The 22,196-nt window shown below is 42.3% G+C and overlaps 1 protein-coding gene across 8 annotated transcripts in view; it reads right to left on the reverse strand.

The window, feature by feature from the left end:
- Positions 1 to 22,196, reverse strand: part of PDZD2 (PDZ domain containing 2) — a 355,202-nt gene that overhangs the window by 86,900 nt on the left and 246,106 nt on the right. For all 8 annotated transcript variants that reach the window (XM_061615769.1, XM_061615750.1, XM_061615759.1 and 5 more), the window contains 3 exons: positions 11,205 to 11,347; positions 9,505 to 9,637; positions 3,629 to 3,793 (listed from right to left, as the gene is read on the reverse strand). In XM_061615769.1, the coding sequence (XP_061471753.1) occupies positions 3,629 to 3,793; positions 9,505 to 9,637; positions 11,205 to 11,347 (441 nt within the window). The remainder of the gene's footprint in view (positions 1 to 3,628; positions 3,794 to 9,504; positions 9,638 to 11,204; positions 11,348 to 22,196) is intronic.

The raw sequence follows: 22,196 nt of genomic DNA on the forward strand, positions 1-22,196 counted from the left end.
GGGTAGCCCTTTTAAAGGAGCTAAACTCCTGCCAATTGGCTGCTTGGCAGAGGGGACAAAATGCAGGAGGAGGAATCTAGCTCTTCCCCCTTCCATAAGATGGACTGGTGGTATTTCAAGTTCTTTAAAAGGGCTGTGCATGCAGCCCTGGTTACTAGACCAGAGAATGCGGGTGCATATGCAGGACCTGTCTGTGTTTCTTTATCCAGCTAGGGAGACACATTGGAGATGTATTTACACATGCATGCAGACAGTGGACACTGATAAATGAGATGAATGGGACACTGCCCCAGCAACCTCCATTTGCCTTCAGCCAGCCCTCACTTGCTGCCTTCTTACTTACAACCAATGCAGAGGGTGGCACTGGATGTCAACTCCCTCCTCCTGAGTCAGTGTTGGCCCTTGTAGAACCCAACAGGGAGGAGGATGGGGGAGGAACTAGAATGAGTTGGCTCTAGCTGTCATTGCCTCTGGCTCCACCTAGTGTTGATCTCCCTGTTTTTTGCCCTATTAGTCTCAAGGGGCACAAGTCACCACTGCATACAGCCCTCAGTTGAACTGAAGCCATTACTTACTTGTAACTGAAAATATCCAAGACCAGGACATTAATCCCTGCTGAGGATCCTACACACAGAGGCACACACAGATACTCTCTCTCTCTCTCTCTCTCTCTCTCTCTCTCTCTCTTACGCCCCTCCTCTTCCCCAAACTTGAAATGTCACCTTCTCTGGCGACAGCCACAATGGCTGCAGCTCTCTGTTGCAAAAGAGCTGGATGAGACACACTTTGGTGCCAGGTAGGGGAGTCCTGACCCTACACTCTACAACGGAATGGGTGGCCAGCAAGATAGGCTTTTAAAATATATAGCAGTTATCAAGAATGTGCAAATAAGGAGTCCATTCAGCTGAAGGAGCATTTTTGTGTGTGCATAACTTAAACAGATTTTTGTACAGAGCCAAAGATTTTGCAACACTGTAAAACTTCCAGAAACTCTATTCCCTCCCTACAAACAGATGGTTATTATTTTAAAAGGGTGTTAGATTACACACATATATTGGACATTTCAGCACCTGCAGGAAACAGCCTTCTTGTACCATTTGCAGCCCTCCCCATTGCAACAAACAAAAATGGGGCTTGTTGTTTTTCATGGGGCTTTCCTATCAGACATTACTTTCAAGCCGCAGTACTGGTTAATCCATATGGTTATTATCAAGCAGGAATAAAATCTTTACTATTTTTATGCCCATGCTGTTTATACAATTATCCTACAGTCTTTGTGCTTAGAAATCTTGTTCGGCTGATATTTGGATCTCTTCCTCAGCCTAATTAATTCAGGGGAAGCAACAGTGTAACAAAGGCCACATAGCAAGAAGAAGCCTGCTTCAACTCGAGAAGAGAAAGGAGGAAGTAGCAAATCCAGGAAAGGAGTAGAGAAGGGCAAAATCATGCATGCCCCAATGAAATGAATGGGGAGGGGCCTCCAGGATGGATAGTACCAGGCTCCACCAGATGACCTGTCATCCTGATTTATTTGCATAATGTGGTGGTTAGGCCACTTCCGGTCTTTAATGAGCATTTGTTCTGATTTATTTGTGGGGAGGTTATATGACAACGAGCAACCGTCTTGGTTTGCTTGCAGAGTGTTATAAATGTCATCCCATTAATCTGTTCATCCCACACTTTTTCAATGCATTTCTCCTTCACTTTCCAAACCACAAAAAAAAATCATTTTTGAAAAAAGTGGATTTGTTTTAGTAGGGTGACATTTGAACCCACTTTAACTGCATAAACGTAACGTTCCTGTATGCGCTTGAACCTCTCCTGCAAAATACTGGCTGTCTGGAGGCACCTATCTCAACAACTCAAGAGAGTCATGACGGTGAGGAGTCTCTAGGGCAGGGGCGGGTAGAATGCAAATCAGGATCTCTTGGTAAATGACTAGGTGATTTGTCATAGATTGACAGGGCTTTTTGCCTCCCATTTGGTCAATAATAACAAAAACAACAAGTAGTGTGTGCAAGCATGCATGTACACACACACACACCAGATTAAGCTGCTGAAATGAAGTTTGGGGACAATCTAGGAGGGGATTTTTATGTGAAAGAACTGTGAGCTCAGTTCTGGTTTTGTTGTTGTTATGTGCCTTCAGGTCGATTATGACTTATAGTGACCCTATGAATCAGTGACCTCCAAGAGCATCTGTCATGAACCACCCTGTTCAGATCTTGTAAGTTTAGATCTGTGGCTTCCTTTATGGAATCAATCCATCTCTTCTTTGGCCTTCCTTTTTTTCTACTCCCTTCTGTTTTCCCAGAATTATTGTCTTTTCTAGTGAATCATGTCTTCTCATGATGTCTCCAAAGTATGATAACCTCAGCTTCATCATTTTAGCTTCTAGTGATAGTTCTGGTTTAATTTGTTCTAACACCCAATTATTTGTCTTTTTCACAGTCCATGATATCTGCAAAGCTCTCCTCCAACACCACATTTCAAATGAGTTGATTTTTCTCTTATCCGCTTTTTTCACTGTCCAACTTTCACATCCATACATAGAGATCAGAAATACCATGGTCTGAATGATCCTGACTTTAGTGTTCAGTGATACATCTTTCATTTGAGGACCTTTTCTACTTCTCTCATAGCTGCCCTCCCCAGTCTTACTGTAAATTAATTCCTGGGCTAAACATGTGCTCAGATGCACACTATTTCTTATGAGTAAGGGGCAGGGAGTTGGGGACGACAAGACATATATCTAAAGGTCTGTCACAGAGAATATGGAGTAGATTTAGGCTGTGGGCACAAGGGTCACATAAAAAAAGTGTGAATGGTTTTCTGGCTGCATTTTGAAGTGACTCTGCCCTCTGTGGGCCACGCCTCCCTTCCTCACTGCTGACATCAGACCTTTCAGGACCACCCACAGCAAAGTCTTGGGCCAATCACTGTCTCTGCCTGAGCCTGCAGCAAAGTGGTTCCACTGGCCACATCTGGAGGGCCAAGGGTTGATCTACTAATCATTTGTGAAATCTGCCAGAAACTGAATTAAAAAAAATGCACTCAAGCTGATCCACCCAGGGTTTTAGAGTAAAAAAAAGGGTGGAGTATGACTAGCTTTGTGTGCCCCCGTTTTCAGAAAAGAGAGGTGGAAACACATTGGATCCAGGTCAACAGTAAGTATCTCTCTACGCTTATTCTCTGTTCATCCAGAGAGCAGGAACAGAACCAATGGATGGAGATTACAGGGAAGCAGATTTAAGAGAAATGTTAGAAGAAACTTCATAACGGACAGAGCTGACCGACATTGGAAAAGGCAGCCTCAGGAGGTGGTAGGCTCTTCCTTTACTGGTAATTGCATCCTGGATTGCAGATCCTGCACTGAGCAAGAGGGTTGGTCTGGATGAGCTCCAAGGTCCCTTCCAACTGTATGATTCTATGCTCTCAGTCCAAATAAACTCCTAGTGTGATATCCTGAATGCTGTGATATTCTGATGCTGTAATGATAATGTTTTCGTATTGGGAATGGAAGTTGTATCATGTCACATTTCCAAAGCAGTAGCCATGGTTGCTGAAGGAGACAAGCAGCTTGCTAATGGAGCTATGTTCACAACAATATCTCCAAGGCCATACTTACAGGTTCCAGGACTTCTGGCACCAGAGTCTTTCTTTTGTCATCCCCTTCAGGCTCTTCATTTTCTTTATTGTCAGTCCAGGGAGCTTTATCTTGAGCAGAGCAGGTGCTAATTAAGTCTGGCAAACTTGTAGATGGGTAACTGAGAAAATCCTCTTCTGCTCCTTCCTGTACAGAAAAGAAGAGGAAGAAGAATACTTCTTGTTCTATATTTACATAGATGAGTTCTGTACAACAACAACCCTATAAGGTAGGGATGTATTAGGATCGGATTACAGATTCTGGACAGATGTCGAGAGAGATTGTGGTGGTTCATATTGATGGAGGCAACTGCATGCAGAGCACACAAATGCTCACACTCCATCTTTGAGATTCCCAGGATTACCGTTTGGAGGCAGTGTGATGTGAATCAGCCCATACAATCCATGCAAGACAAGAGAGCGGCCTAGTTCATGGTCACAACACCCTTAAAAATGCTTCTCTTCCACACTACAGATTTGAAGGGCCACAAAAAAAATCCCCCCCCATTTACCATTTCCCGCCCCCTCCCCGGATCTTCACATCTCTTTTCCAGATATTTATTGTTTACACATTAAGTCATCTAGCCTCCCTGCTACTTTTCTGTTTCTGAGGTATTTAACGTATATATTTTAAACCGCTCAGAGACTGTTTTGGTATTAAGCGGTCTATAAATATATGAAATAAACAAACTTTAAAAAGCTATTATTCATTTTTATAGCTTTAGCTATTTGCTTCTTATAGCCTTCCTTTGCTTGTCTTGTATAATTATACTTATAGAAAACATGAAAATTACAGCTTTATTTAAAAAAAGACAGCAATGTACTCTTTTGTTCAAATAATTTTTTTTAAAAAATACAGAACTAAGCTTCTTGGTTTGGATCATTTCTAAGTCATGCATGATTCAAAAAATAATCAACCAGCAGAAAACATAATAATAATAATAATAATAATAATAATAATAATAATAATAATAATAATAATAATAATAATAATAATAATAATAAGATTTTATTTTTGAGTTGCCTATCTGGCCGAATTAATGGCCACTCTAGGCGATGTACAATAACATAAAAATACAAACATGTTTTTGCTTTCTCTTAAAACAGAAAAGCTGCATGTCACACACTGGGCAAGATATAGTTGTAAGGTAAGGGAATAGGATATGTTTTCATGCCCATGAATGCCTAGACAAGTGAGATCCCACAAAAGCTTACACCACAGTCCTACGCATGGAAGTCTCATTGTGAACAATTATGCATACTCTCAGGAAAGCACGCTCAGGACTGTGGACTTCATCCATTATCCTCAAACCAGGAGCTCCAGAATTATCCCATAGATACTTAGAGTACTACTTAAGTGAAATGCAGTGGGGCTGGATATTTCCATTGGAAACAGACAGTAGTTTTGAAAAGAGCTAAAGTGAATATGACACAGACATCCTGCTTGTGGTATACATCCACACATATTTCATGTTGCATTTTAAAAAAAAAGGCAAGACCAAACAGTGTTCATAGGACTGATTCACACAGGCATATTCGTAAGTTCAAGTGGCAAGGTGCATGTGTGAAGAAGCTGTCACTACTGAACGCCACAGACCTCAAACTGGTGCCTTCCATACATTTTGGACTACCACTCCCATCAGCTCCAGCCAGCATGGCCAATGATCAGGGATGATGGGAGTTGTAGTCCAAAACCTATGGAAGGCAGCACGTTGGAAAAGGCAGGGCTTGCTTTTCAGCTGATTCCAGTTCACGTGTTCACCTGAGAAGTGCTGACTAATCAAGTGATGAGGCATCAAGTGCTGCACATTCATGTGCAAAGCAGTCCTTGGTATCTCCTGTGAAAATGAACATAGCACACTCTTCAGTTCACCTGCAGCAAATTCTGGCAGAACTTTCTCCTATGAGAATTCATGTCAGTTGTACAGATGCAGGCGTGGTGTGACTGGAGAAGGAATTTCAGGAAGGTGTGGGCCAGTATCCAACTCTCGGAACACAGCCCAATTGTCTAACCCAAATGTAAACACATCAACGTACATGCCAAATGGCTTTGCTGACAAGGTGAGAAAACACAGCAGAGTTGCTGCCACACTGGCTAATACTTAATAGCTCCAAGTGAAACATTGCAAAAGTCACTGTAAGCTCATACACCTTCAGGCTTGTCCTGCTATATATCACAAGTTGTATCTACTTCTCAGTGAATATAGGTACACAGAACATAGGAAGCTGCCTTATACTGAGACAGAACATTGATCCATCTAGTTCAGTTTTGTCTACACTGACTGGCAGTGCCTCTCCAGGATTTCAGACACGGGTCCCTCCCTGTCCTGCCCAGAGATGCCAGGGATTGAACCCGAGATCTTCTGCACGCAAAGTAGACGCTCTAACTACTGAGCTGAGGCCTTTCCCCCAAAGGTATCTTGGTAGGTGTTTTTTCCCCCCTCTCGTTGGGCAGGGTTTTAAATTTTGAACCCATTATGCATGGGCTCTTTCATCAGGCTTTATCATCTTTACATTATTGTTACCATCTACTGCATCCTAAGATCATAAGAACTAACTCAGTAGGTCACCCTAAGGTCCATTCAGTCTTGTGTTCTGTTTCAGCAGCATTTAGTGAGATGCCCTTGGGAGATCACAAGAATACATAAGATGCCCAGCTGCATCAGACTAAAGTTGGTCCAACATCCTATTTCCCGCAGCAGCTAACCAAATGCCTACTGGGAGTTCTCAAGCATGACATGAGCTCAATCATGTTCCCCAGCAACTGGTATTCAGACATGATGCCTCTGAGATTGGAGAGAGCATATAGCCACTGTGACTACTAGTCATTGATAGCTTTTCGTCCATGAATTTTTCTGATCCTCTTTAAAAGCTGTTGGTGGCCATTACCACATCTTGTGGCAGAAATCTCCACTGCTTTAACTATGTGCTGTGTGAAGATGCGCTTTCTCTGGTCAGAACCTCTCAACATTCAGGTTCGTTGGATGAATCTAGGTTCTAGTATTATGAAAGAGGGAGAAAAACTTTTCTCTACCCGCTTTCTACACAAAGCTTTTTTTAAAAAAGTTTTTAACGATGTATTGTTTTAGTATATTTTAAAGTCTGTTTTATGATGTTTTAAAGCGTTTTTAGTGCTTTTGTTTGCTGCCCTGGGCTCCTACTGAAAGGGCGGGATATAAATCAAATAATAAACAAACAAACAAACAAATAAATAAAATACACACCATGCATAATTTTACAACACTGTCAGGTCCTCCCTTGCTTGCCTTTTTTTCTAAACTAAAATAACCCAAACATTTTACCCTTTCCTCTTTGAGAAGTTGCTTCAGCACCCTGATTATTTTGCACTTTTTCCAGCTTCCAAATATTCTTTCTGAGATCTGGCAACCAGATCTGGACAATGGAGAAACACTAAACTTTCTCAACTTTCTCCATACTCTGCACAAACCTCTACCGTAGATCAGTTAGTGGAGTACATGCTTTGCATCCACAAAGTGCCAGGTTCAGTCCCAGATATCTCCAGATAAAGACTGGAGGCCACAAGAAAGACTCAGACCCTGGAGAGCTGCTGTCAGTCAGAGCAGACAATACTGGGCTACATGGACAAATACTCTCGCGTATGCCAGTTTCATTAAGCTGGTGGCCATCCTCCCTTGGCCAAGTACACCAGCATCTGGTAGTTGGCTTCCCCAAGTTCCATTAATGTGAAGAAAGACAAAAATTCCAACACAGGGGTTGGAGAACCTTTTCTGCCCAAGAGCCACATTCATTCATTCCGAGGGCCGCATGCCAGTGGTTAGTAGTGGTGGCAATGGATTTGACTCTTATCTTTGCACAGTAAGCTATAATCCAGGCAGGCAAAAACCAGCAATTTCTACATATAGATATTTCCATCCAGGTAAGCAAGAAGTGACATTACAGTTCAAGGTCACACTCCAGCCAGGAATAAGAAATGGAACAGAGTTAGTGGAGCAGGGCTACTGAGGGGGTGTGACCTGGGAGAGTGGTGGCCTAGGAAAAGTCAGATGGAGAGGGCCAGAGATAGGGGGCTACAGGGCTGCATGTGGCCCTAGATTAAGGCTCCTTAGCCCTGTTCTAGCAAGTGGTAGAAATATGGTTTGGGACCACAATACCTGATGGAATGCCTCTCCCGACATCTACCCACCCGTACATTACGCTCAACATCCAAGGCCCTCCTCCGGGTGACTACTCCAAGGGAAGCTGGAAGTCTGGCAAAAAGAGAGAGGGCCTTCTCAGTGGTGGCCCCCAAATTATGGAATGATCTTCCTGACTAGGTAGGTGCGCCTGGTGCCAACACTGTTATCTTTTCGGCGCCAGGTCAAGACTTTCCTCTTGTCCCAGGCATTTTAGCATGTGTTTTTTAAATTGTTTTTTTAAAATGTGTTTTTAAATTTGTATATTTGTTTTTAATGTTTTTAATTGTTATAAACTGCCCAGAGAGCTTCAGCTATGGGGCGGTATACAAATGTAACAACAACAACATGAGAGGGCAGTAAAGCATTGGAAGCGGGCCTTTAGTGGGGTGGGATCTACCCTTTGGAATTCCCTCCCCTTAAATATTAGACAGGCACCATCTCTGTTATCTTTTCGGTGCCTACTGAAGACCTTCCTCTTTCAACAAGCCTTTTAAGTAGAGACCTTATCAGAGTCTGTGTCTGCGTTAGAATTGCTTTTTAAGGTTTTTAAAAAGATTTTTAAAAGATGCTTTTAAGATGCTTTGTTTTTAAAGAAGTTTTGTAAAAAAATGTTTTACAGATGTTTGTGGTCTTTTGTCTCTTGTTTGTTGCCCTGAGCTCCTTCTGGGAGGTTGGGCAGGAGATAACTACAACAATAACAACAACAATAATAATATTGGAAGGTGATCATTGCAGGGCCTTTGTAAGACACTGAGAATCCCCAGGTCAGAATGTTCATTTGAGGCCCCTCCTCCTTGCCTCCTTCTCACAGTACCTTGCATTGGAGCCATACAGTGCAGAGGAGGAGGAGGGCTCTGTAAGCTGCCTTGGGTCCTTGGAGGAAAAAAATGGGATATAAATATAATACTTTTTAAAAAGTCTGATGATGGTTGGGCTGAGTTGCTACTATTAGCTGTCCCTGTGGCTGCAACCATCTTGCTCATGCTGTCAAGACAAAAGGACACTACCACAAACAGAATTTGCTTTGTGATTTTTCCCCCCATTAGGTTTATGGAGCTCAAGTTAATGGGATTCTGAAAGAAAAGAGTTGGTGAGTGTGAGAAACTGGGATTTAGTGAAACAATATGTTGAAGGAAGATTAGGAATTAAAATAATGGTGAATGAATGCATGATGTTATTCAAAGAAATAGAAAAGGGATGAGAACCTGGGTTTTTAACAGATCAAAACGAATTAGTTTGCTTTTCCTGTACTGATGCAAATTATTAGAGGTATATTTTGCACTTTCATAATTAAAATGTTTCATGTAGTAGAATAATATGTGGCAGAAGTGGTTTGAACATACATTCTCTACCCTCAAAACAAATGTCTCAGAATACCGCAAAAGTATTACAAAGCCACATCCACCACACATTAGAATGTATGTCTTTCTTCACCTTCACATAGCTCGGCTGCTAGCCATTGTGAGACCTCCTCTCCATTAATTCTGTAAATCCAGCTAAGCTAACGGCCATCATCCAACCTTGAGCAGCAAATTTCACAAGTTATTCATTCATTGGGTAAAGATACACTTTATTTTGTCGGTGCTGAATTTCTGTTTCTTAAAAAGCCATCTAAGCTAGTGGTCATTATCATAACACAGCTTGCAGTAGTGGATCTTCTGTGCACACCTGAAAAGATTGAAACCACTTATGGATTACCTACCCTGCTTGCAACTACCAGGTATACAAGTCCTTCAGCTGACCGAAGTAGAGCAACAGCATCTTGATGGGAGAGGCCAACTAAAGACTGACCATTGATCATTAGCAGTTCATCACCAACTTTCAGTCTACCATCCCTAGGAAATAAAAAAGGACAAAAAGTACTTTGCAGTTTCAAGGAGATGTTTCTAGTTCTGAAAGGGTATTAGACTGCATGAAAAGGTTATATTCTGATGTTGATGCTCAAAGAACAATGCAAAGTACAATGTAGCTTTGGCTAAAATATTTTCTGACAATTGGGTGTCCCCCTCCATGTCCCCAATCTAAAAAAGTACATATAAATGCCAGTGCTTTGTTTGGAAATCTTTTCCCCATCCGCCTCCTTTCAGGTGGGAAATTTCAAGTTGAACATAGGAGGCACTGTCTGCATTTTGTTAATAATGAATAATCTAGTCACTCCACGTTTATTTAACACCCTCTCTGGAGTGTCTCAGAGCACTTTATAAACACTAATGATGTCACTAGTAAGTAGGTCAGCTTTAATATTAAATTTTCAGTGGAGCAGTTAACTGACTCCCTTCCTGTGGAGAAGTTAACTCTGCATGGCCTCATTCCACTAATACCACCTAGCACCATCTCCATCTGCGCAGGAAGGAATGGGTCGCTTATTGGCCAATTTCTGTTGGCTTTTTATTCAAGGTATGGACTAATACCATGCCGAAGCTTATGTGCAGAGTGCCTGATCTAATTTCTCATTGTGGGGAGGGAATTGTACAATATGTTAACAGAGTAGGGATGCCAGAACAAAATGGCAGAAATGATAATAATAAAAAACCTTATAGAAGAGGTGGGGAACTGTGGCCCTCCAGATGTTGTTGGACTCTAACTCCCATCAGTCTCAGCCAGCAAGACCAATGGTCAGGGATGAAGAATGAAGGCATTCACAAACAAGTGACCACCACCCATCTTAATACGCTAGTGGTCTGCAGCTATCCAAATAAGCCACATTAAAAATGTTCAGTTCTCCTATATTTCTGATTTTCCTGGTGGTAGAACTGGAATGGCAAGGTACTCAAGGATGCTCCTGGCAATTTATTTACTTACAGACCTGCCACAGGCAGGTGAATGCTCCTGAAAGGGAGACAACAAAGGGAGTCATCCCTTTGGGATTGTTGCTTCAGGGGCAGAGCAAGGGCACAATCTTATACTGGCTAATTCTTTCAAGTCTCGTATCAGGATTTTTAGTTGGTTGTATTTACTGCTAACCCTTCAGAATCTAGAGGGAGCAGAAGATACAATCAACTTAAAATCCTGATGTGAGACTTGAAGGAATCCAGCTAGCATAGTGGGTTGGATGAGGGTCCACAGATGAGCTCTAGTGGGGCCTCTTGAAGGAGCATTCAGTAAGAGGAAGGTTTGAAAAATGTTTTAATGGTGAGATTTGGCAGGAGTGGCAGTGAGGAAAGGCAACTATTGCAACAGCACCAGGTAATTATTTTACTGGTTCTCTTTTTTACTGTGTTGGATTTGAATTGTAAGCTGTTTTGAGAGCCAATCTTTGCCAAAAAGTGGGGTATAAATATATTATAGAAATAATTTAGCGCCTGCCTATTGCTTTCATTTACTTCTTTTGTGTTATACTTCCAATGTTATCCATGGGTGGGACTGTTAGATGACATAATATGACAACAGAGCAAACAGTACCTGTGAGCAGAGCCTCCTTCTTCCACCCGTGCAATAATGATGGCATGAGGAGAACGCTTTGATCCTCGACCACCGGTGATCTGGATTCCCAGCCCATCTGTTCCCTTCGTCATGGTCATCTTCCATATCCGGCAGCCTTCTCGCTGGGAGAGGAATTTTCACAGAGTTCTTGCATTTTTATTTAGAAGAAAACACTTTCCAATTGTATCTATGTTCTCATTCTGGCTGAGATTTGGCAGACCAGATCAGAATGTGCAAAGAGGACTTTTCTTTTGTCAGAAGGGGAAAGATATGTGTCCTCAGATACTTTTGCTTCTCTATTGCTAGTTAAGGAAACTTCGGTGCTTGCAATATTAGGGTTCATAGTCAAAGGCTGGTGATCTCCTAAATACTTAAATGCAAACATATGATTTCCATTTCACATCATGGAAGTGCATTTGTTCAAGTTAATATTCAGGTACAAGAAATTATATTTACTGAAGTAAATATTTTGTTTGGTTGGCCTGTCCATAGGGACTCATTGAGACAACTGCAGTGATATACCCCCATTTTTATGACTTTTCAGTCCATAGACAGGATGACCTGTGGAATAGCCAGTTGGACATGGCCATTAACACAGTGTGCCCTTTCTTATTATTTTGCTGCCACAGGCCCAGGACTGATGCAAGAGATTGATCAGGAGAGGTGACAATAACCAGTCGTCACACAGACCATGTTTCAAGATTGACCACAGCAATGGTAGAGATGAAAACTCACTCTCTCTTCATGGCACTGTGCTGTCTCACAGACCATAACACAGGGATGGGATGGGGAATTTGCAACCTTCCAGTTGTTGTTGGACTTCCGTTCCCATCTGGCCCAACCAGCATGGCCAATGATCAAGGGTGGTGGGAGTTGTAGGCTAATCACATCTGGAGGGCCACAGGTTCCCCATCCCTGCTATAATGGTAATAATTCACTGATGTAACACGATATAGTGTGAGACACTGCACTGAGCTCCTGGTACAGCACTTGTGAGCTTGGGGCACTTTCGCTTAAGTAATAGTACTCTCCCTATTTTAATCTGCCAGTTTTCAGAAATATAAAACGGTACAGAATAAGAAAATGATCATTCTGGAACAGTTTCAGAGGAGGGCAACAAGGATGATCAGGGGACTAGAAAAAAAGCCCTATGAGGAAAGACTGAAAGAACTGGGCATATTTAGCCTTCAGAAGAGAAAACTGAGAGGAGATATGAAAGTATTCTTCAAGTTCTTGAAAGGTTGCCACACAGAGGAGGGCCAGGATCTCTTCTCAATCATCCCTAGTGCAGGACACGGAATAATGGGCTCAAGCTGCAGGAAGCCAGATTTCTGCTGAACATCAAGAAAAATGTCCTAACTGTTAGAGCGGTACAACAATGGAACCAATGACCTAGGGAGGTGGTGGGCTCTCCAACACTGGAGGCATTCAAGAGGCAGCTGGACAGCCACCTGTTGGGTATGCTTTAATTTGGACTCCTGCATTGATGGCCTTATAGGCCCCTTCCAACTCTACTATTCTATGATTCTATGATTTTGATTCTATGATCTACATTTCTTCACTGCCCCCCCATTAGTGGGCCAAATATAAATAATTTGAGGAAGCATGGTCATCTAATATTAAATAAGCATGTTCCCTTTTTTCCTCAAATTATTGCTTGCATTTATAGTGCACTTTTACTAAGCACTCCTCCATGCACAATATCTCAGTAACTCTTATTTTTAAAAAAATCTGTACGCTCGATCGGTCTCTATTCCTATGCCTATACTGCCAATGGATGGAGGGGCCTGAGTAGGACCAGCTGCAACTTTGATGTGTCCTTAGGAAAGTGACTTCTGTTGGTGGAACCCAATGGGCTTATTTGGTAGCAGCAGCACTGCAATCAGCATGGCCACATGGTCTACTTTACAGAGGACCACCCTCTATTTAAAGGCATCCCCTATATGAGGGGCTGTGCAATACAAATCTGCTTTAAACATAAAGAGCTATAAGGAGAGGGAGTGAGAGAGCAAGAGCAATTATTTCAAAATGTGAGTGTATACAAGAAAGGGGGAGCCAAAAGTTCCTGGCTCCAAAGGCATAGGCACCTTGGAGGGAGCCCAAGGTGTCAGTTCAGGACCACGGACAGTTCTCCAGCGGTTGAAGTGAACCATCTAAATTGTCTCAGCAAGGTCCTGGAACAACTGGCTTAGTTTTAAAGCTGGGATAGGGTCCACTTACTGGCTAGTTACAGGGTCAGTGCCTTCAGCTACAGCCATTGGCTACTTCAGGATCATGGGGTTTCCAGCTGTGGGGATCCCCCTTTAGGGTTCTTTTGATCCCCTGAAGAATCTGTGGACCAGCCACCAGAGTCTGGTAACAGATGTGTCTCCTTCAGACTCAGGGGAGGCTTTAGTATCCCAAGACCCACACCTGGTGAGACGGCACCAGGGAGTGGGACAGTTGACAGAGGACTCTGCCTCTGAGGAGTCCTGATCTGGGGATATGAAACAACTAAGAGCTCGTGGTTCTCTGGTGAATTCATGGCTGAGATTAAGATATGAAGAGCTGGTTTTCCAACTCACAGCTCATATTTTAGCCTCCATAGTACACCACCTTTCCGCCATCTTGATTTTTAAAAAATGATATTAACAGGGGTGTGGGCTACCCCATTCAAGATATATTATAGCTCCCTCACTGGATTTTCATCTTTTTTTTTTAAAGCAAGTCTTAAGATGGCTTGCCTGTAGACATATAAGAAAAAAAGTATACAGGCAATATCTTTCCTATTTGCTCACTAAGAAAAAATACCATGAAATAACTTTAAACATAAATTGGTACCTGTAATGTTCTGATTTTCCCTGGCCCCTTAAGCCCCTGCACCACAAGAGCGACGGCTAACTGGCCCAATATCCACTGGGGCAAAACATGCACACCTTGATTCCAGGTATCAAATTTCTTTGCTCTTGCCCTCCTCAAATATATCAAAGCTGGTGGCAATTTGTTTGGAGCAAGATGCGCTGGGAGGCTGTTAGGTAGAAATCCAGCTCAGTCTTCAGATGCTAACTCACATCAGGGGTTACAAGAATAACTTTTTTTTCCTGCACTTGGTGGGGACTTTTCTGCAAAAGAGCTTGTGGTAAGAGCCAGATGGTTGCCTTCTGGCATGTCTTCCTTGTCAGCAGCAGGCAGCACTCAGCAGATAGCAAGCCCCAAGCACTTAGCCAGGAATCATTTTAAGTGAAAGAGAGGAACATTTGCAATAATTGAATATAACAGTTTACAGAAGGTGATGGTAATGCTATTCCAGGGCTAGAAGGCACTTCATATATATATAAAAAGTCCCATAATACAGGGTCACCCATTGAAACACTGGTGCTTATTGCAAAGCTGCATTTTACCATTCTGTCCCCATTTAATCCATCCCACCCCCACCCACTCCATACTCACACACTTTGTTATATAAATACTAGAATCACAGCTGATATGAGCACAACAGGTTGCTTTATATCAGATCAGACTCTGTCCATGTAGCCAAATATTGTCTTCTCTGACTGGCAGCACCTCTCCAGGGTCTCAGGCAGAGGAACATCCATCACATGATCATAGGAGGCTAAAGGCTTCCTAGCTGAATTCTGATATTAGGACCAACTTCCCCATCTTGATCAGCTTACACAGGCCAAGCCAATAATGGGCAGCTCTCTTGCAGAAAGATGGTCTGCAGAGCAAATCATTCCAGATGATTTAAGCCGGAAATCATGCACCTTCATGCATGTGACCAACCCTTGGCCAGGTTTCTGCACGTGGCACAGGAAGTGGGATCCTGCAACTGTCCTGCATTGAGCCCTGAGGGCCCCCAGGGTAGGCTACAGCACAGAGTCAGACTTAATTGCCTGCCTGCCTCTTTGATATTATGGCACCATCTGCTATTTGACTCAGGACACTAGAGGCAAACACATACCAAGGTAATGAGGGAGGGAAGGTAAATATGTTGGGTATGAAGGTGCATATGTAGCATATCACCCCTGTGCTTTATCAACTCCACTGGCTCCCAATTTGTTTCCGAGCCCAATTCAAAGTGCTGGTTTTGACCTTTAAAGCCCTAAACGGCCTTGGACCAGTTTACTTAAGGGACCGCTTATGTCCATATGTTCCTAGCCTGCATCTAAGATCATCTACCTCCGGTCTTCTCTACATGCCTGGAATGAAAGAAGTTAGACTGACAGGCACGCAGGAGAGAGCCTTTTCAATTGTGGCTCCCAGACTTTGGAATTCCCTGCCCCGAGAAGCCCGTTTTGCTCCCTCCCTGTTGGCCTTCCAGAAACTTGTCAAAATTATTTTGTTCCAGAGAGCCTTTGGCTGGAACTGACGGGTCAGCCTGACACTGTTTTAAGCTTTTTATTCTTCATTTTTAAATCTTAAGTTCTTTTAGTCTCACTTTTTTATACGTGCATGCACATATATACATGCATGTTTATATGCGTATGCATGATTGCATTTTATGTATGTATGTGCATAATGCATTTTATGTATTTTAATAGTATTTTATGCATTTTAATCTACTGTAACGTTTTGTGTTTTTATTGTGTATTTTATTATGTATGTATGCGTTTTTATTGTAGCCGCCCTGAGTGCCCTATTGTAGGGTAGAAGGGCGGGACAGAAATATTTTAAATAAATAAATAAATAAATGTACAGTAGTGAGAAGCACAGTGGTGCTATCTCAGACGTGCCTCACTTGACAACACAAACAAAACCCTGATCTCTACTACCTTTGGCAAGTGACATACAAAAATACCACCTTACATTTTATAGTGGCTGTGGATTATACATACAGGAATTGAAGCCAATATGTCTAAACCTTGAGCAAAACCACAGATTAGATTAGATTAGATTTAGACAGACAGACAGATCCAATTGCCACCATGTTTCCTATACCCATAAACCCCTGGAATCCCCTTCACTTCTGTTTCTTCCTTTAGCACTACCGGCTCCTTTGGTGTCCCCAAATCTGGTCACCTTCTTTCTTGTCACTTGGTCTAGCTCAGCCTTCCCAAATCTGGTACTTTCCAGATGTTTTGGGGCTACAACTCCCATCAGCCCCAGCCAGCATGGTCATTGTTTGAAATATCTGGATGACACCAGCCTGGGGAAGGCTGGTGAATTCTCTTCCCCATCTGTTTCTGGCCAGGAGTGTACCCTCTTCCCCAGCCCAAGCCACAATCCTCAGAGCCCCTTGCTGATGATTTCTGTTCCTGAATGCTTCCATAGTTCATCTTTAATTCAGTTACTGAATGACATAGCATGCAACAACTTTAAAGAAGACCAAGAGTGCTCTGAAGTCATTCTACATGTAGGGGCCCCCTCCAGACATCTTTTTTATTGCGCATTCTTGAAGAGTTGTGGTCATAATAGTATGGGGTGGTTATAAGTGATCCCATTTTCAATACTGTTTGTGACTGCAAAAGTTTTGGAGCAGACTATCTGATTCGTTTGTAATCGGTGCATGACTTGTTGAAATCCTGTAACTTTTCATACCGCAAATGTTCTGGAGTGTTGTTTTTGTTGTAGTTGTCACGCTTTTGTTGCACAAGATTGCCCCTCCAGGCAGCAATAACGTGGTAACCCTGGGGAAGCATTGCAGAACAACTACTAAAGCAGAATTGTGTGTGTACAGTCCAGTAGAAATCCACCAATAATGTACTGTCATTGCGTCAATGCCATGTTGCAGAATTTACCCATAAAAGATACATGGAGGGGCCCTTAGTTTCACAAGATGTTTGGAGAAAGTAGCTACTAAATTAACTTCTTGCTGAACAGTTATGTGTTTGAGTGGCTAATCACCTTCTACAACCAATCCTTTTATAGCAATACTTGCCACCCATGCAGGTTTAAATTCCACTGATTTTTGTGGACCGCAACCTTTTTGTAAGCTATCTTGAGGTTTTTGAATTGGAAGGAAAGGCGGGTCAAAACAGAGACAGGCAGAAGGAAGATCAAGATCTAATGTGCCTGCAGATAGATTTCAGCTTAACACACATTTTTACTTGCAGTTGTTATATTATTGGTAATCGGAAACCCTCGCAAAAAAAATCTGCCATGGCTGGTCTTGTGCTAATCATTTACCTTTTGGCTTCAGTATTCCTAACATAGTATTAATTGGTTGCCTTTGACTTGAACTTCGTGGAGTCTGGTGGCCAGTTGTAGAGCTGTATGTCAGAATCCCTGATCACATATAGATGTGTACTTATAAATGCAGGTTATCTCAGTGTATGGCTTGTGGGGTGCTGTAGGCAATTGGCTAATAAGCCATTTTACATCTGTCTTTACACCCCCAAATCATTATTTTGCTCTGGTCTTTGGCCCAGAAAACAGTATATCCCACAAGTCTGGCTACCTCTGAGTTAAACCATCTATACATAAATAAAATCACTGTGCCCTGAACGAAACCTCTGAGCAAAATCCGGCAGAGGGTAAACACATTTAAATCCCACTGCTTTCAATGGGACAGATTTAGGCACGTGCTCACTGGCAAAATGTTATGGCAGATGCATGGCTGTCACTGAAAACAACAGCCTCCTAGCTCCTCTTCCTTGCTTACCCTATAACAGAGAAGTCGTGATGGGATGCTACAGTATTCTATGTTTCTCCACCACAATGTCAAGGATTTCCCTTTACTACTCATTATCAGGGGAGAAAGACATACTGGTTTGCGCAGCAGAAACACATATCTCAAAACATGCAGTTTTGCTCTAACTCTCCCACTGAGGGGGGTAAACCTCAGAGTGAGAGCACATGGTTTGCCTGCACAAAGTCCCAGGTTCAGTCCACAGCATCTCCACCTAAAAAGGATCTTGGAGAGTTGCTGCTAGCATTGAATGCGTTAACAGTATTGAATGAGCAAACAGTACTGAATGAATTAAACCAATGGCCTCCCATACAGCTTCCTATGTTCAGGTAACAGCACAATTTTATACATATTTACTCAAAAGCAAGTCCTGTTTAGTTCAATGGAACTTAAAAAAAAGTAAAGGTGTCCCTGCACTTATAGTGTGAGTCGTTTCCAACTCTTAGGGTGGCATCTTGCGACATTTACTAGGCAGACCGTATATATGGGGTGGGATTGCCAGTTCCTTCCCCGGCCTTTCTTTACCCCCCAGCATATGCCGGATACTCATTTTACCGACCACGGATGAATGGAAGGCTGAGTGGACCTCAACCCCTTTTACTGGAGATTCGACTTCCTTCTTCCGTTGGAATCGAACTCCGGCCATGAGCAGAGCTTCGGCTGTGTTACCGCCGCTTACCACTCTGCGCCACGGAGGGTCAATGGAACTTGCTCCCAGGTAAGTAGGACTGAAGCCTAAGAGTGCTTAACTTTAAGTGGATCATGCCCTATGGTACTTTTTCTGACACGTGAGTCTCTTTCCCCTGAGCGTGCCTTCCTTTTGGATCATATAAAGAGATCTGGCTGAAATCTGCATTTAAAAGGAGCTTAAATATCCATGTGCATATGCTACAAAAACAATTAAACAGTGTTCAAAGTGGCAGGAATATCATTTTCTGTCTCATTATGTGTGAAAATGGGTTATCTATGTTATATAACAGCCCTTAAGTGAGAATAACATTTGTTAATTTCATGCTGCTCTCAAGAGTTATCTGCTGAAGTCAGGAATCCATTGAGTGTCAGAAATATACATCTATCTTTGGAACCCATCTACATATTGAATTGCAAGTGTGTGTTATACAGCTGCTGAGAGGGTATGTCTGGCCAGGACTAAGTAGGAAAGCTTGAATCGTACTTGGCTCAAGGCAGTACCATTAAATCCCTTGATTTTAAAAGCACCAAATTCCATTATTAATAAAACAAAAGGGAATGTTATTTGTTCTCCCAAGTAAAAACACAACCTATGCTAAAAATATTCTGTTATTAGCAGTTCAATAGGTTTGGACTTTTTTTTTAAACTGTGTTCAAAAAAAATACATAAAATGCACAGTTGGAATATATTTGAAGAAAACCTTGCCAAAAAGGATGCCAGTCTGCAAATTTTATTTGCTGTTTCACCTGTTGCTTTTATTGTTTTCTGTTGTATTTTTGTTTTATTATCTTATTATTTTGTAAGTCACCTTGAAAACTCCTTATAAGGTGTGATTATTCTTTAAATAAATGAATGAATAAATTGGGGCTTCTGGTGAGAGCAAGATTAAGGCTCAGCATCGGGACATCAAGACATGAAATCCACAGTTTTTTGGCAGGGACTCAGTTTCCAATAATGGCCATATTCAGATGATCCAAGAGATGAACAAATCCTATGTCCCCACATGCCCCTGCTTCACTCCTGCCTTCATACTGTAAGGTAAACAAGCCCAGAAGTCTTAAGTATAGTTTCCTGCTATGTCCAAACTATGGCTAATGGCTCCTGAACAAGCCAGGATATGATGCTGTGGTTTAAAGCTGGCTTAATGTTGGATTTTGCTCAGAAGCTGCTAACCACAGTTTCCCAGCTTGGAAGTAGTTAACTGAAGACTTCTGGGCTTGTTTTCTTGCCTGAACAAAGAGGAGAGGCTGCATGTCGGGAAATGAGACTTGTTTGTACCTCAGCTTATTAAGACGAGATATTTAGGCAGAGTGAGGCGGCTGCCTCACGTGGTAGAGGCTGGGAGTGGTAAGATGTTGGTGGACACTGCTGTGTGTGCCCTCAGAGCCAGCCTGCTGCCCTCAAAAGTAGTGGAGGATGCTAAATGTGGGGAGGACCATCTTGTTTGGGGCTACAATTCTTGTTCTTCTCCCCAGGCAACAAAACATCTTGGGTCTGTCCTCACCAAATGCAACCACTCCGCAGTTCCCCCACCCCAGAAACAAAAAGGCCCGGCAAATCGCGACCTTAAAAAGTTTTCAAGAATCTTTGAAGTAAACAATTATTATCAGGTTGTAAGCCTTCCAGCTGGGCCTGTCTTCATTTTTACTTAGTACAGCACTTTGTTTTGAAAGTGCTTTAAAAATAGCAAATATGATTAATATGAAGCAAGCCGTTACTATAGGATCAAAAATAAATTGATTCCTCCCCGACCCAATAAAAACAGCAAATAAATGCAGAGGGGGAGGGGATTAGGAAATATGGAATCACAGAGCATTACTTTACACATTTTTAGAGACTTACATTTATTGAACATTTTTACATTAATAGATACTCCTTTTGTTGGAGCTGCGCGTTTTTAACTTCATACAAGTGCTAGTCTTAAATATTTTCACACCTGAAGTGAAAAGTAAAAAAGGATGCTCCTGTTTCAGAGTTGCTACTGTTGTTGTTTTTAATAGTATACAGAAATAGAAACTGAAGGCAGAAAAAACGGCACCACCTTCTGAATTCCTTGCCCAAGGTGACTGCTTCCTATGAAGATATGAAGCTGCCTTGCAAAGAGTCAGATCTCTGGTCCATGCACCCCAGTGCTGCCTACACTGATTGCCAGCAGCTCTCCAAGGTCTCAGGTAGGGTTTTTTCCCCAGCACCTGCTATCTGAGATCCTTTGAATTCATGGGATGAAGAATCTGTGGCCTTCTACATATTTTGGAATCCAGCTCCCATCAGCCAGTATGGCCAGTGCTCAGAGATGATGGAAGTTGCTATCCAGCCGCTTCTGGAGAGTCACAAGTTTTCTATTCCTCCTTTAACTGGAAATACCGGGAATTGAACCCAAAGTCTTCTGCAGGCAAAGCACTGCTATTGAGTTATGGTCTATCCCTTTCATGTTGTTGTTTCATGGTTAGGCTGTCCCTACCAGGTGCACAGGAAAGAGTAGCTCTCTCCCTTGCAAATCTATAACAGAGGATGGCCTGCAGGCACATGATGCCATTGTAGTACTGAAGCTAAGCAGGCCTGGCCTTGTAAGTGAGGTGGATGAAAGACCATCTGGGAACCATATGTGAGCTGCTCTGCAGAGCAAGAACAGGATATTTCTATTTATCATAAAAGCAGCTCTGCTTAAGACAATGTCTACAGTGGAGTTTCCTCTGGTCTTGATTTCAGTGCTATGCTGGGAAGTGTCAGTGTGAAATACCCTCACAGTTCATGTGGGTCACCAAAACTACAAACACTTAATAAGCTTGCAGCCTCTCAGTTGGTTTCCCATGGTGGGCAATTTCCTCACATGACAAGAGGCAATGATCTGTGAAAGTGGATTAGGTGATAAATAATTGTACCATTTCAAATCTTCAGGTCAATTGGACACATCTGCAGTTATCTGATGAACTGTGTTAATGTAGGAATCAAGCCTTTAAATGGGCTTCTAAGATATGCAAGATCAAACTATCAGTCATTCATTCCAGCATTTTGGAATAAGAAAATGGATCCATTATGGCCAAAATATGGCAGGTTGAATCGTTGGGGCAAGTCCTAGAAGGAAACTAAACTATTAAGGAACGCACAAACCTGGTGAAGCTTCTATCTCCTTTTCTTCCTTTGCTTGCTCTCCTTAGTGTTCTAAAACTGGTGCTAACATTAATTCCTTAATGCAACAGTATGCCATTTCAATGCATTTCTGTGGATCGCACCCTGAGCACCAAACAGCAGAAACGGGCTGTGACAATAATTATATTATTGTTAAAATTAAAAAGTGAGTACAATGGCATGAAGGAGACACCACTGGAGTGCCCAGTGAAGCCTCCAACCCCAAATCTCAGGGGACTCCCACATCATCAAACACTAAGGGCCAGTTCACGCGTTACATTTTTTAGGTGTAAACTTCAGATGTTCGAAGTGGAACACCTAAACGAGTAGAGTGTTAATGCAATGAACACATGTCATGTAGGTACACTCAAAAGGGAGTCACACTGAATGTGTGGTACTCTTCCTTCCTTGCATGTGCCGTGTACACATCTTGATCCATTCTAGCAAGTGGAAGGTTAACTCACATTTATAAAGAGAAATTAAAGTTGCATGAATATCCATCTTGAGGGTCAACAATGGCTTAAATTTCCTCTCGGATCACAAG

Source organism: Rhineura floridana, chromosome 1 (genome assembly GCF_030035675.1).
Source record: "Rhineura floridana isolate rRhiFlo1 chromosome 1, rRhiFlo1.hap2, whole genome shotgun sequence".
Classification (NCBI taxonomy): Eukaryota; Metazoa; Chordata; class Lepidosauria; order Squamata; family Rhineuridae; genus Rhineura; species Rhineura floridana.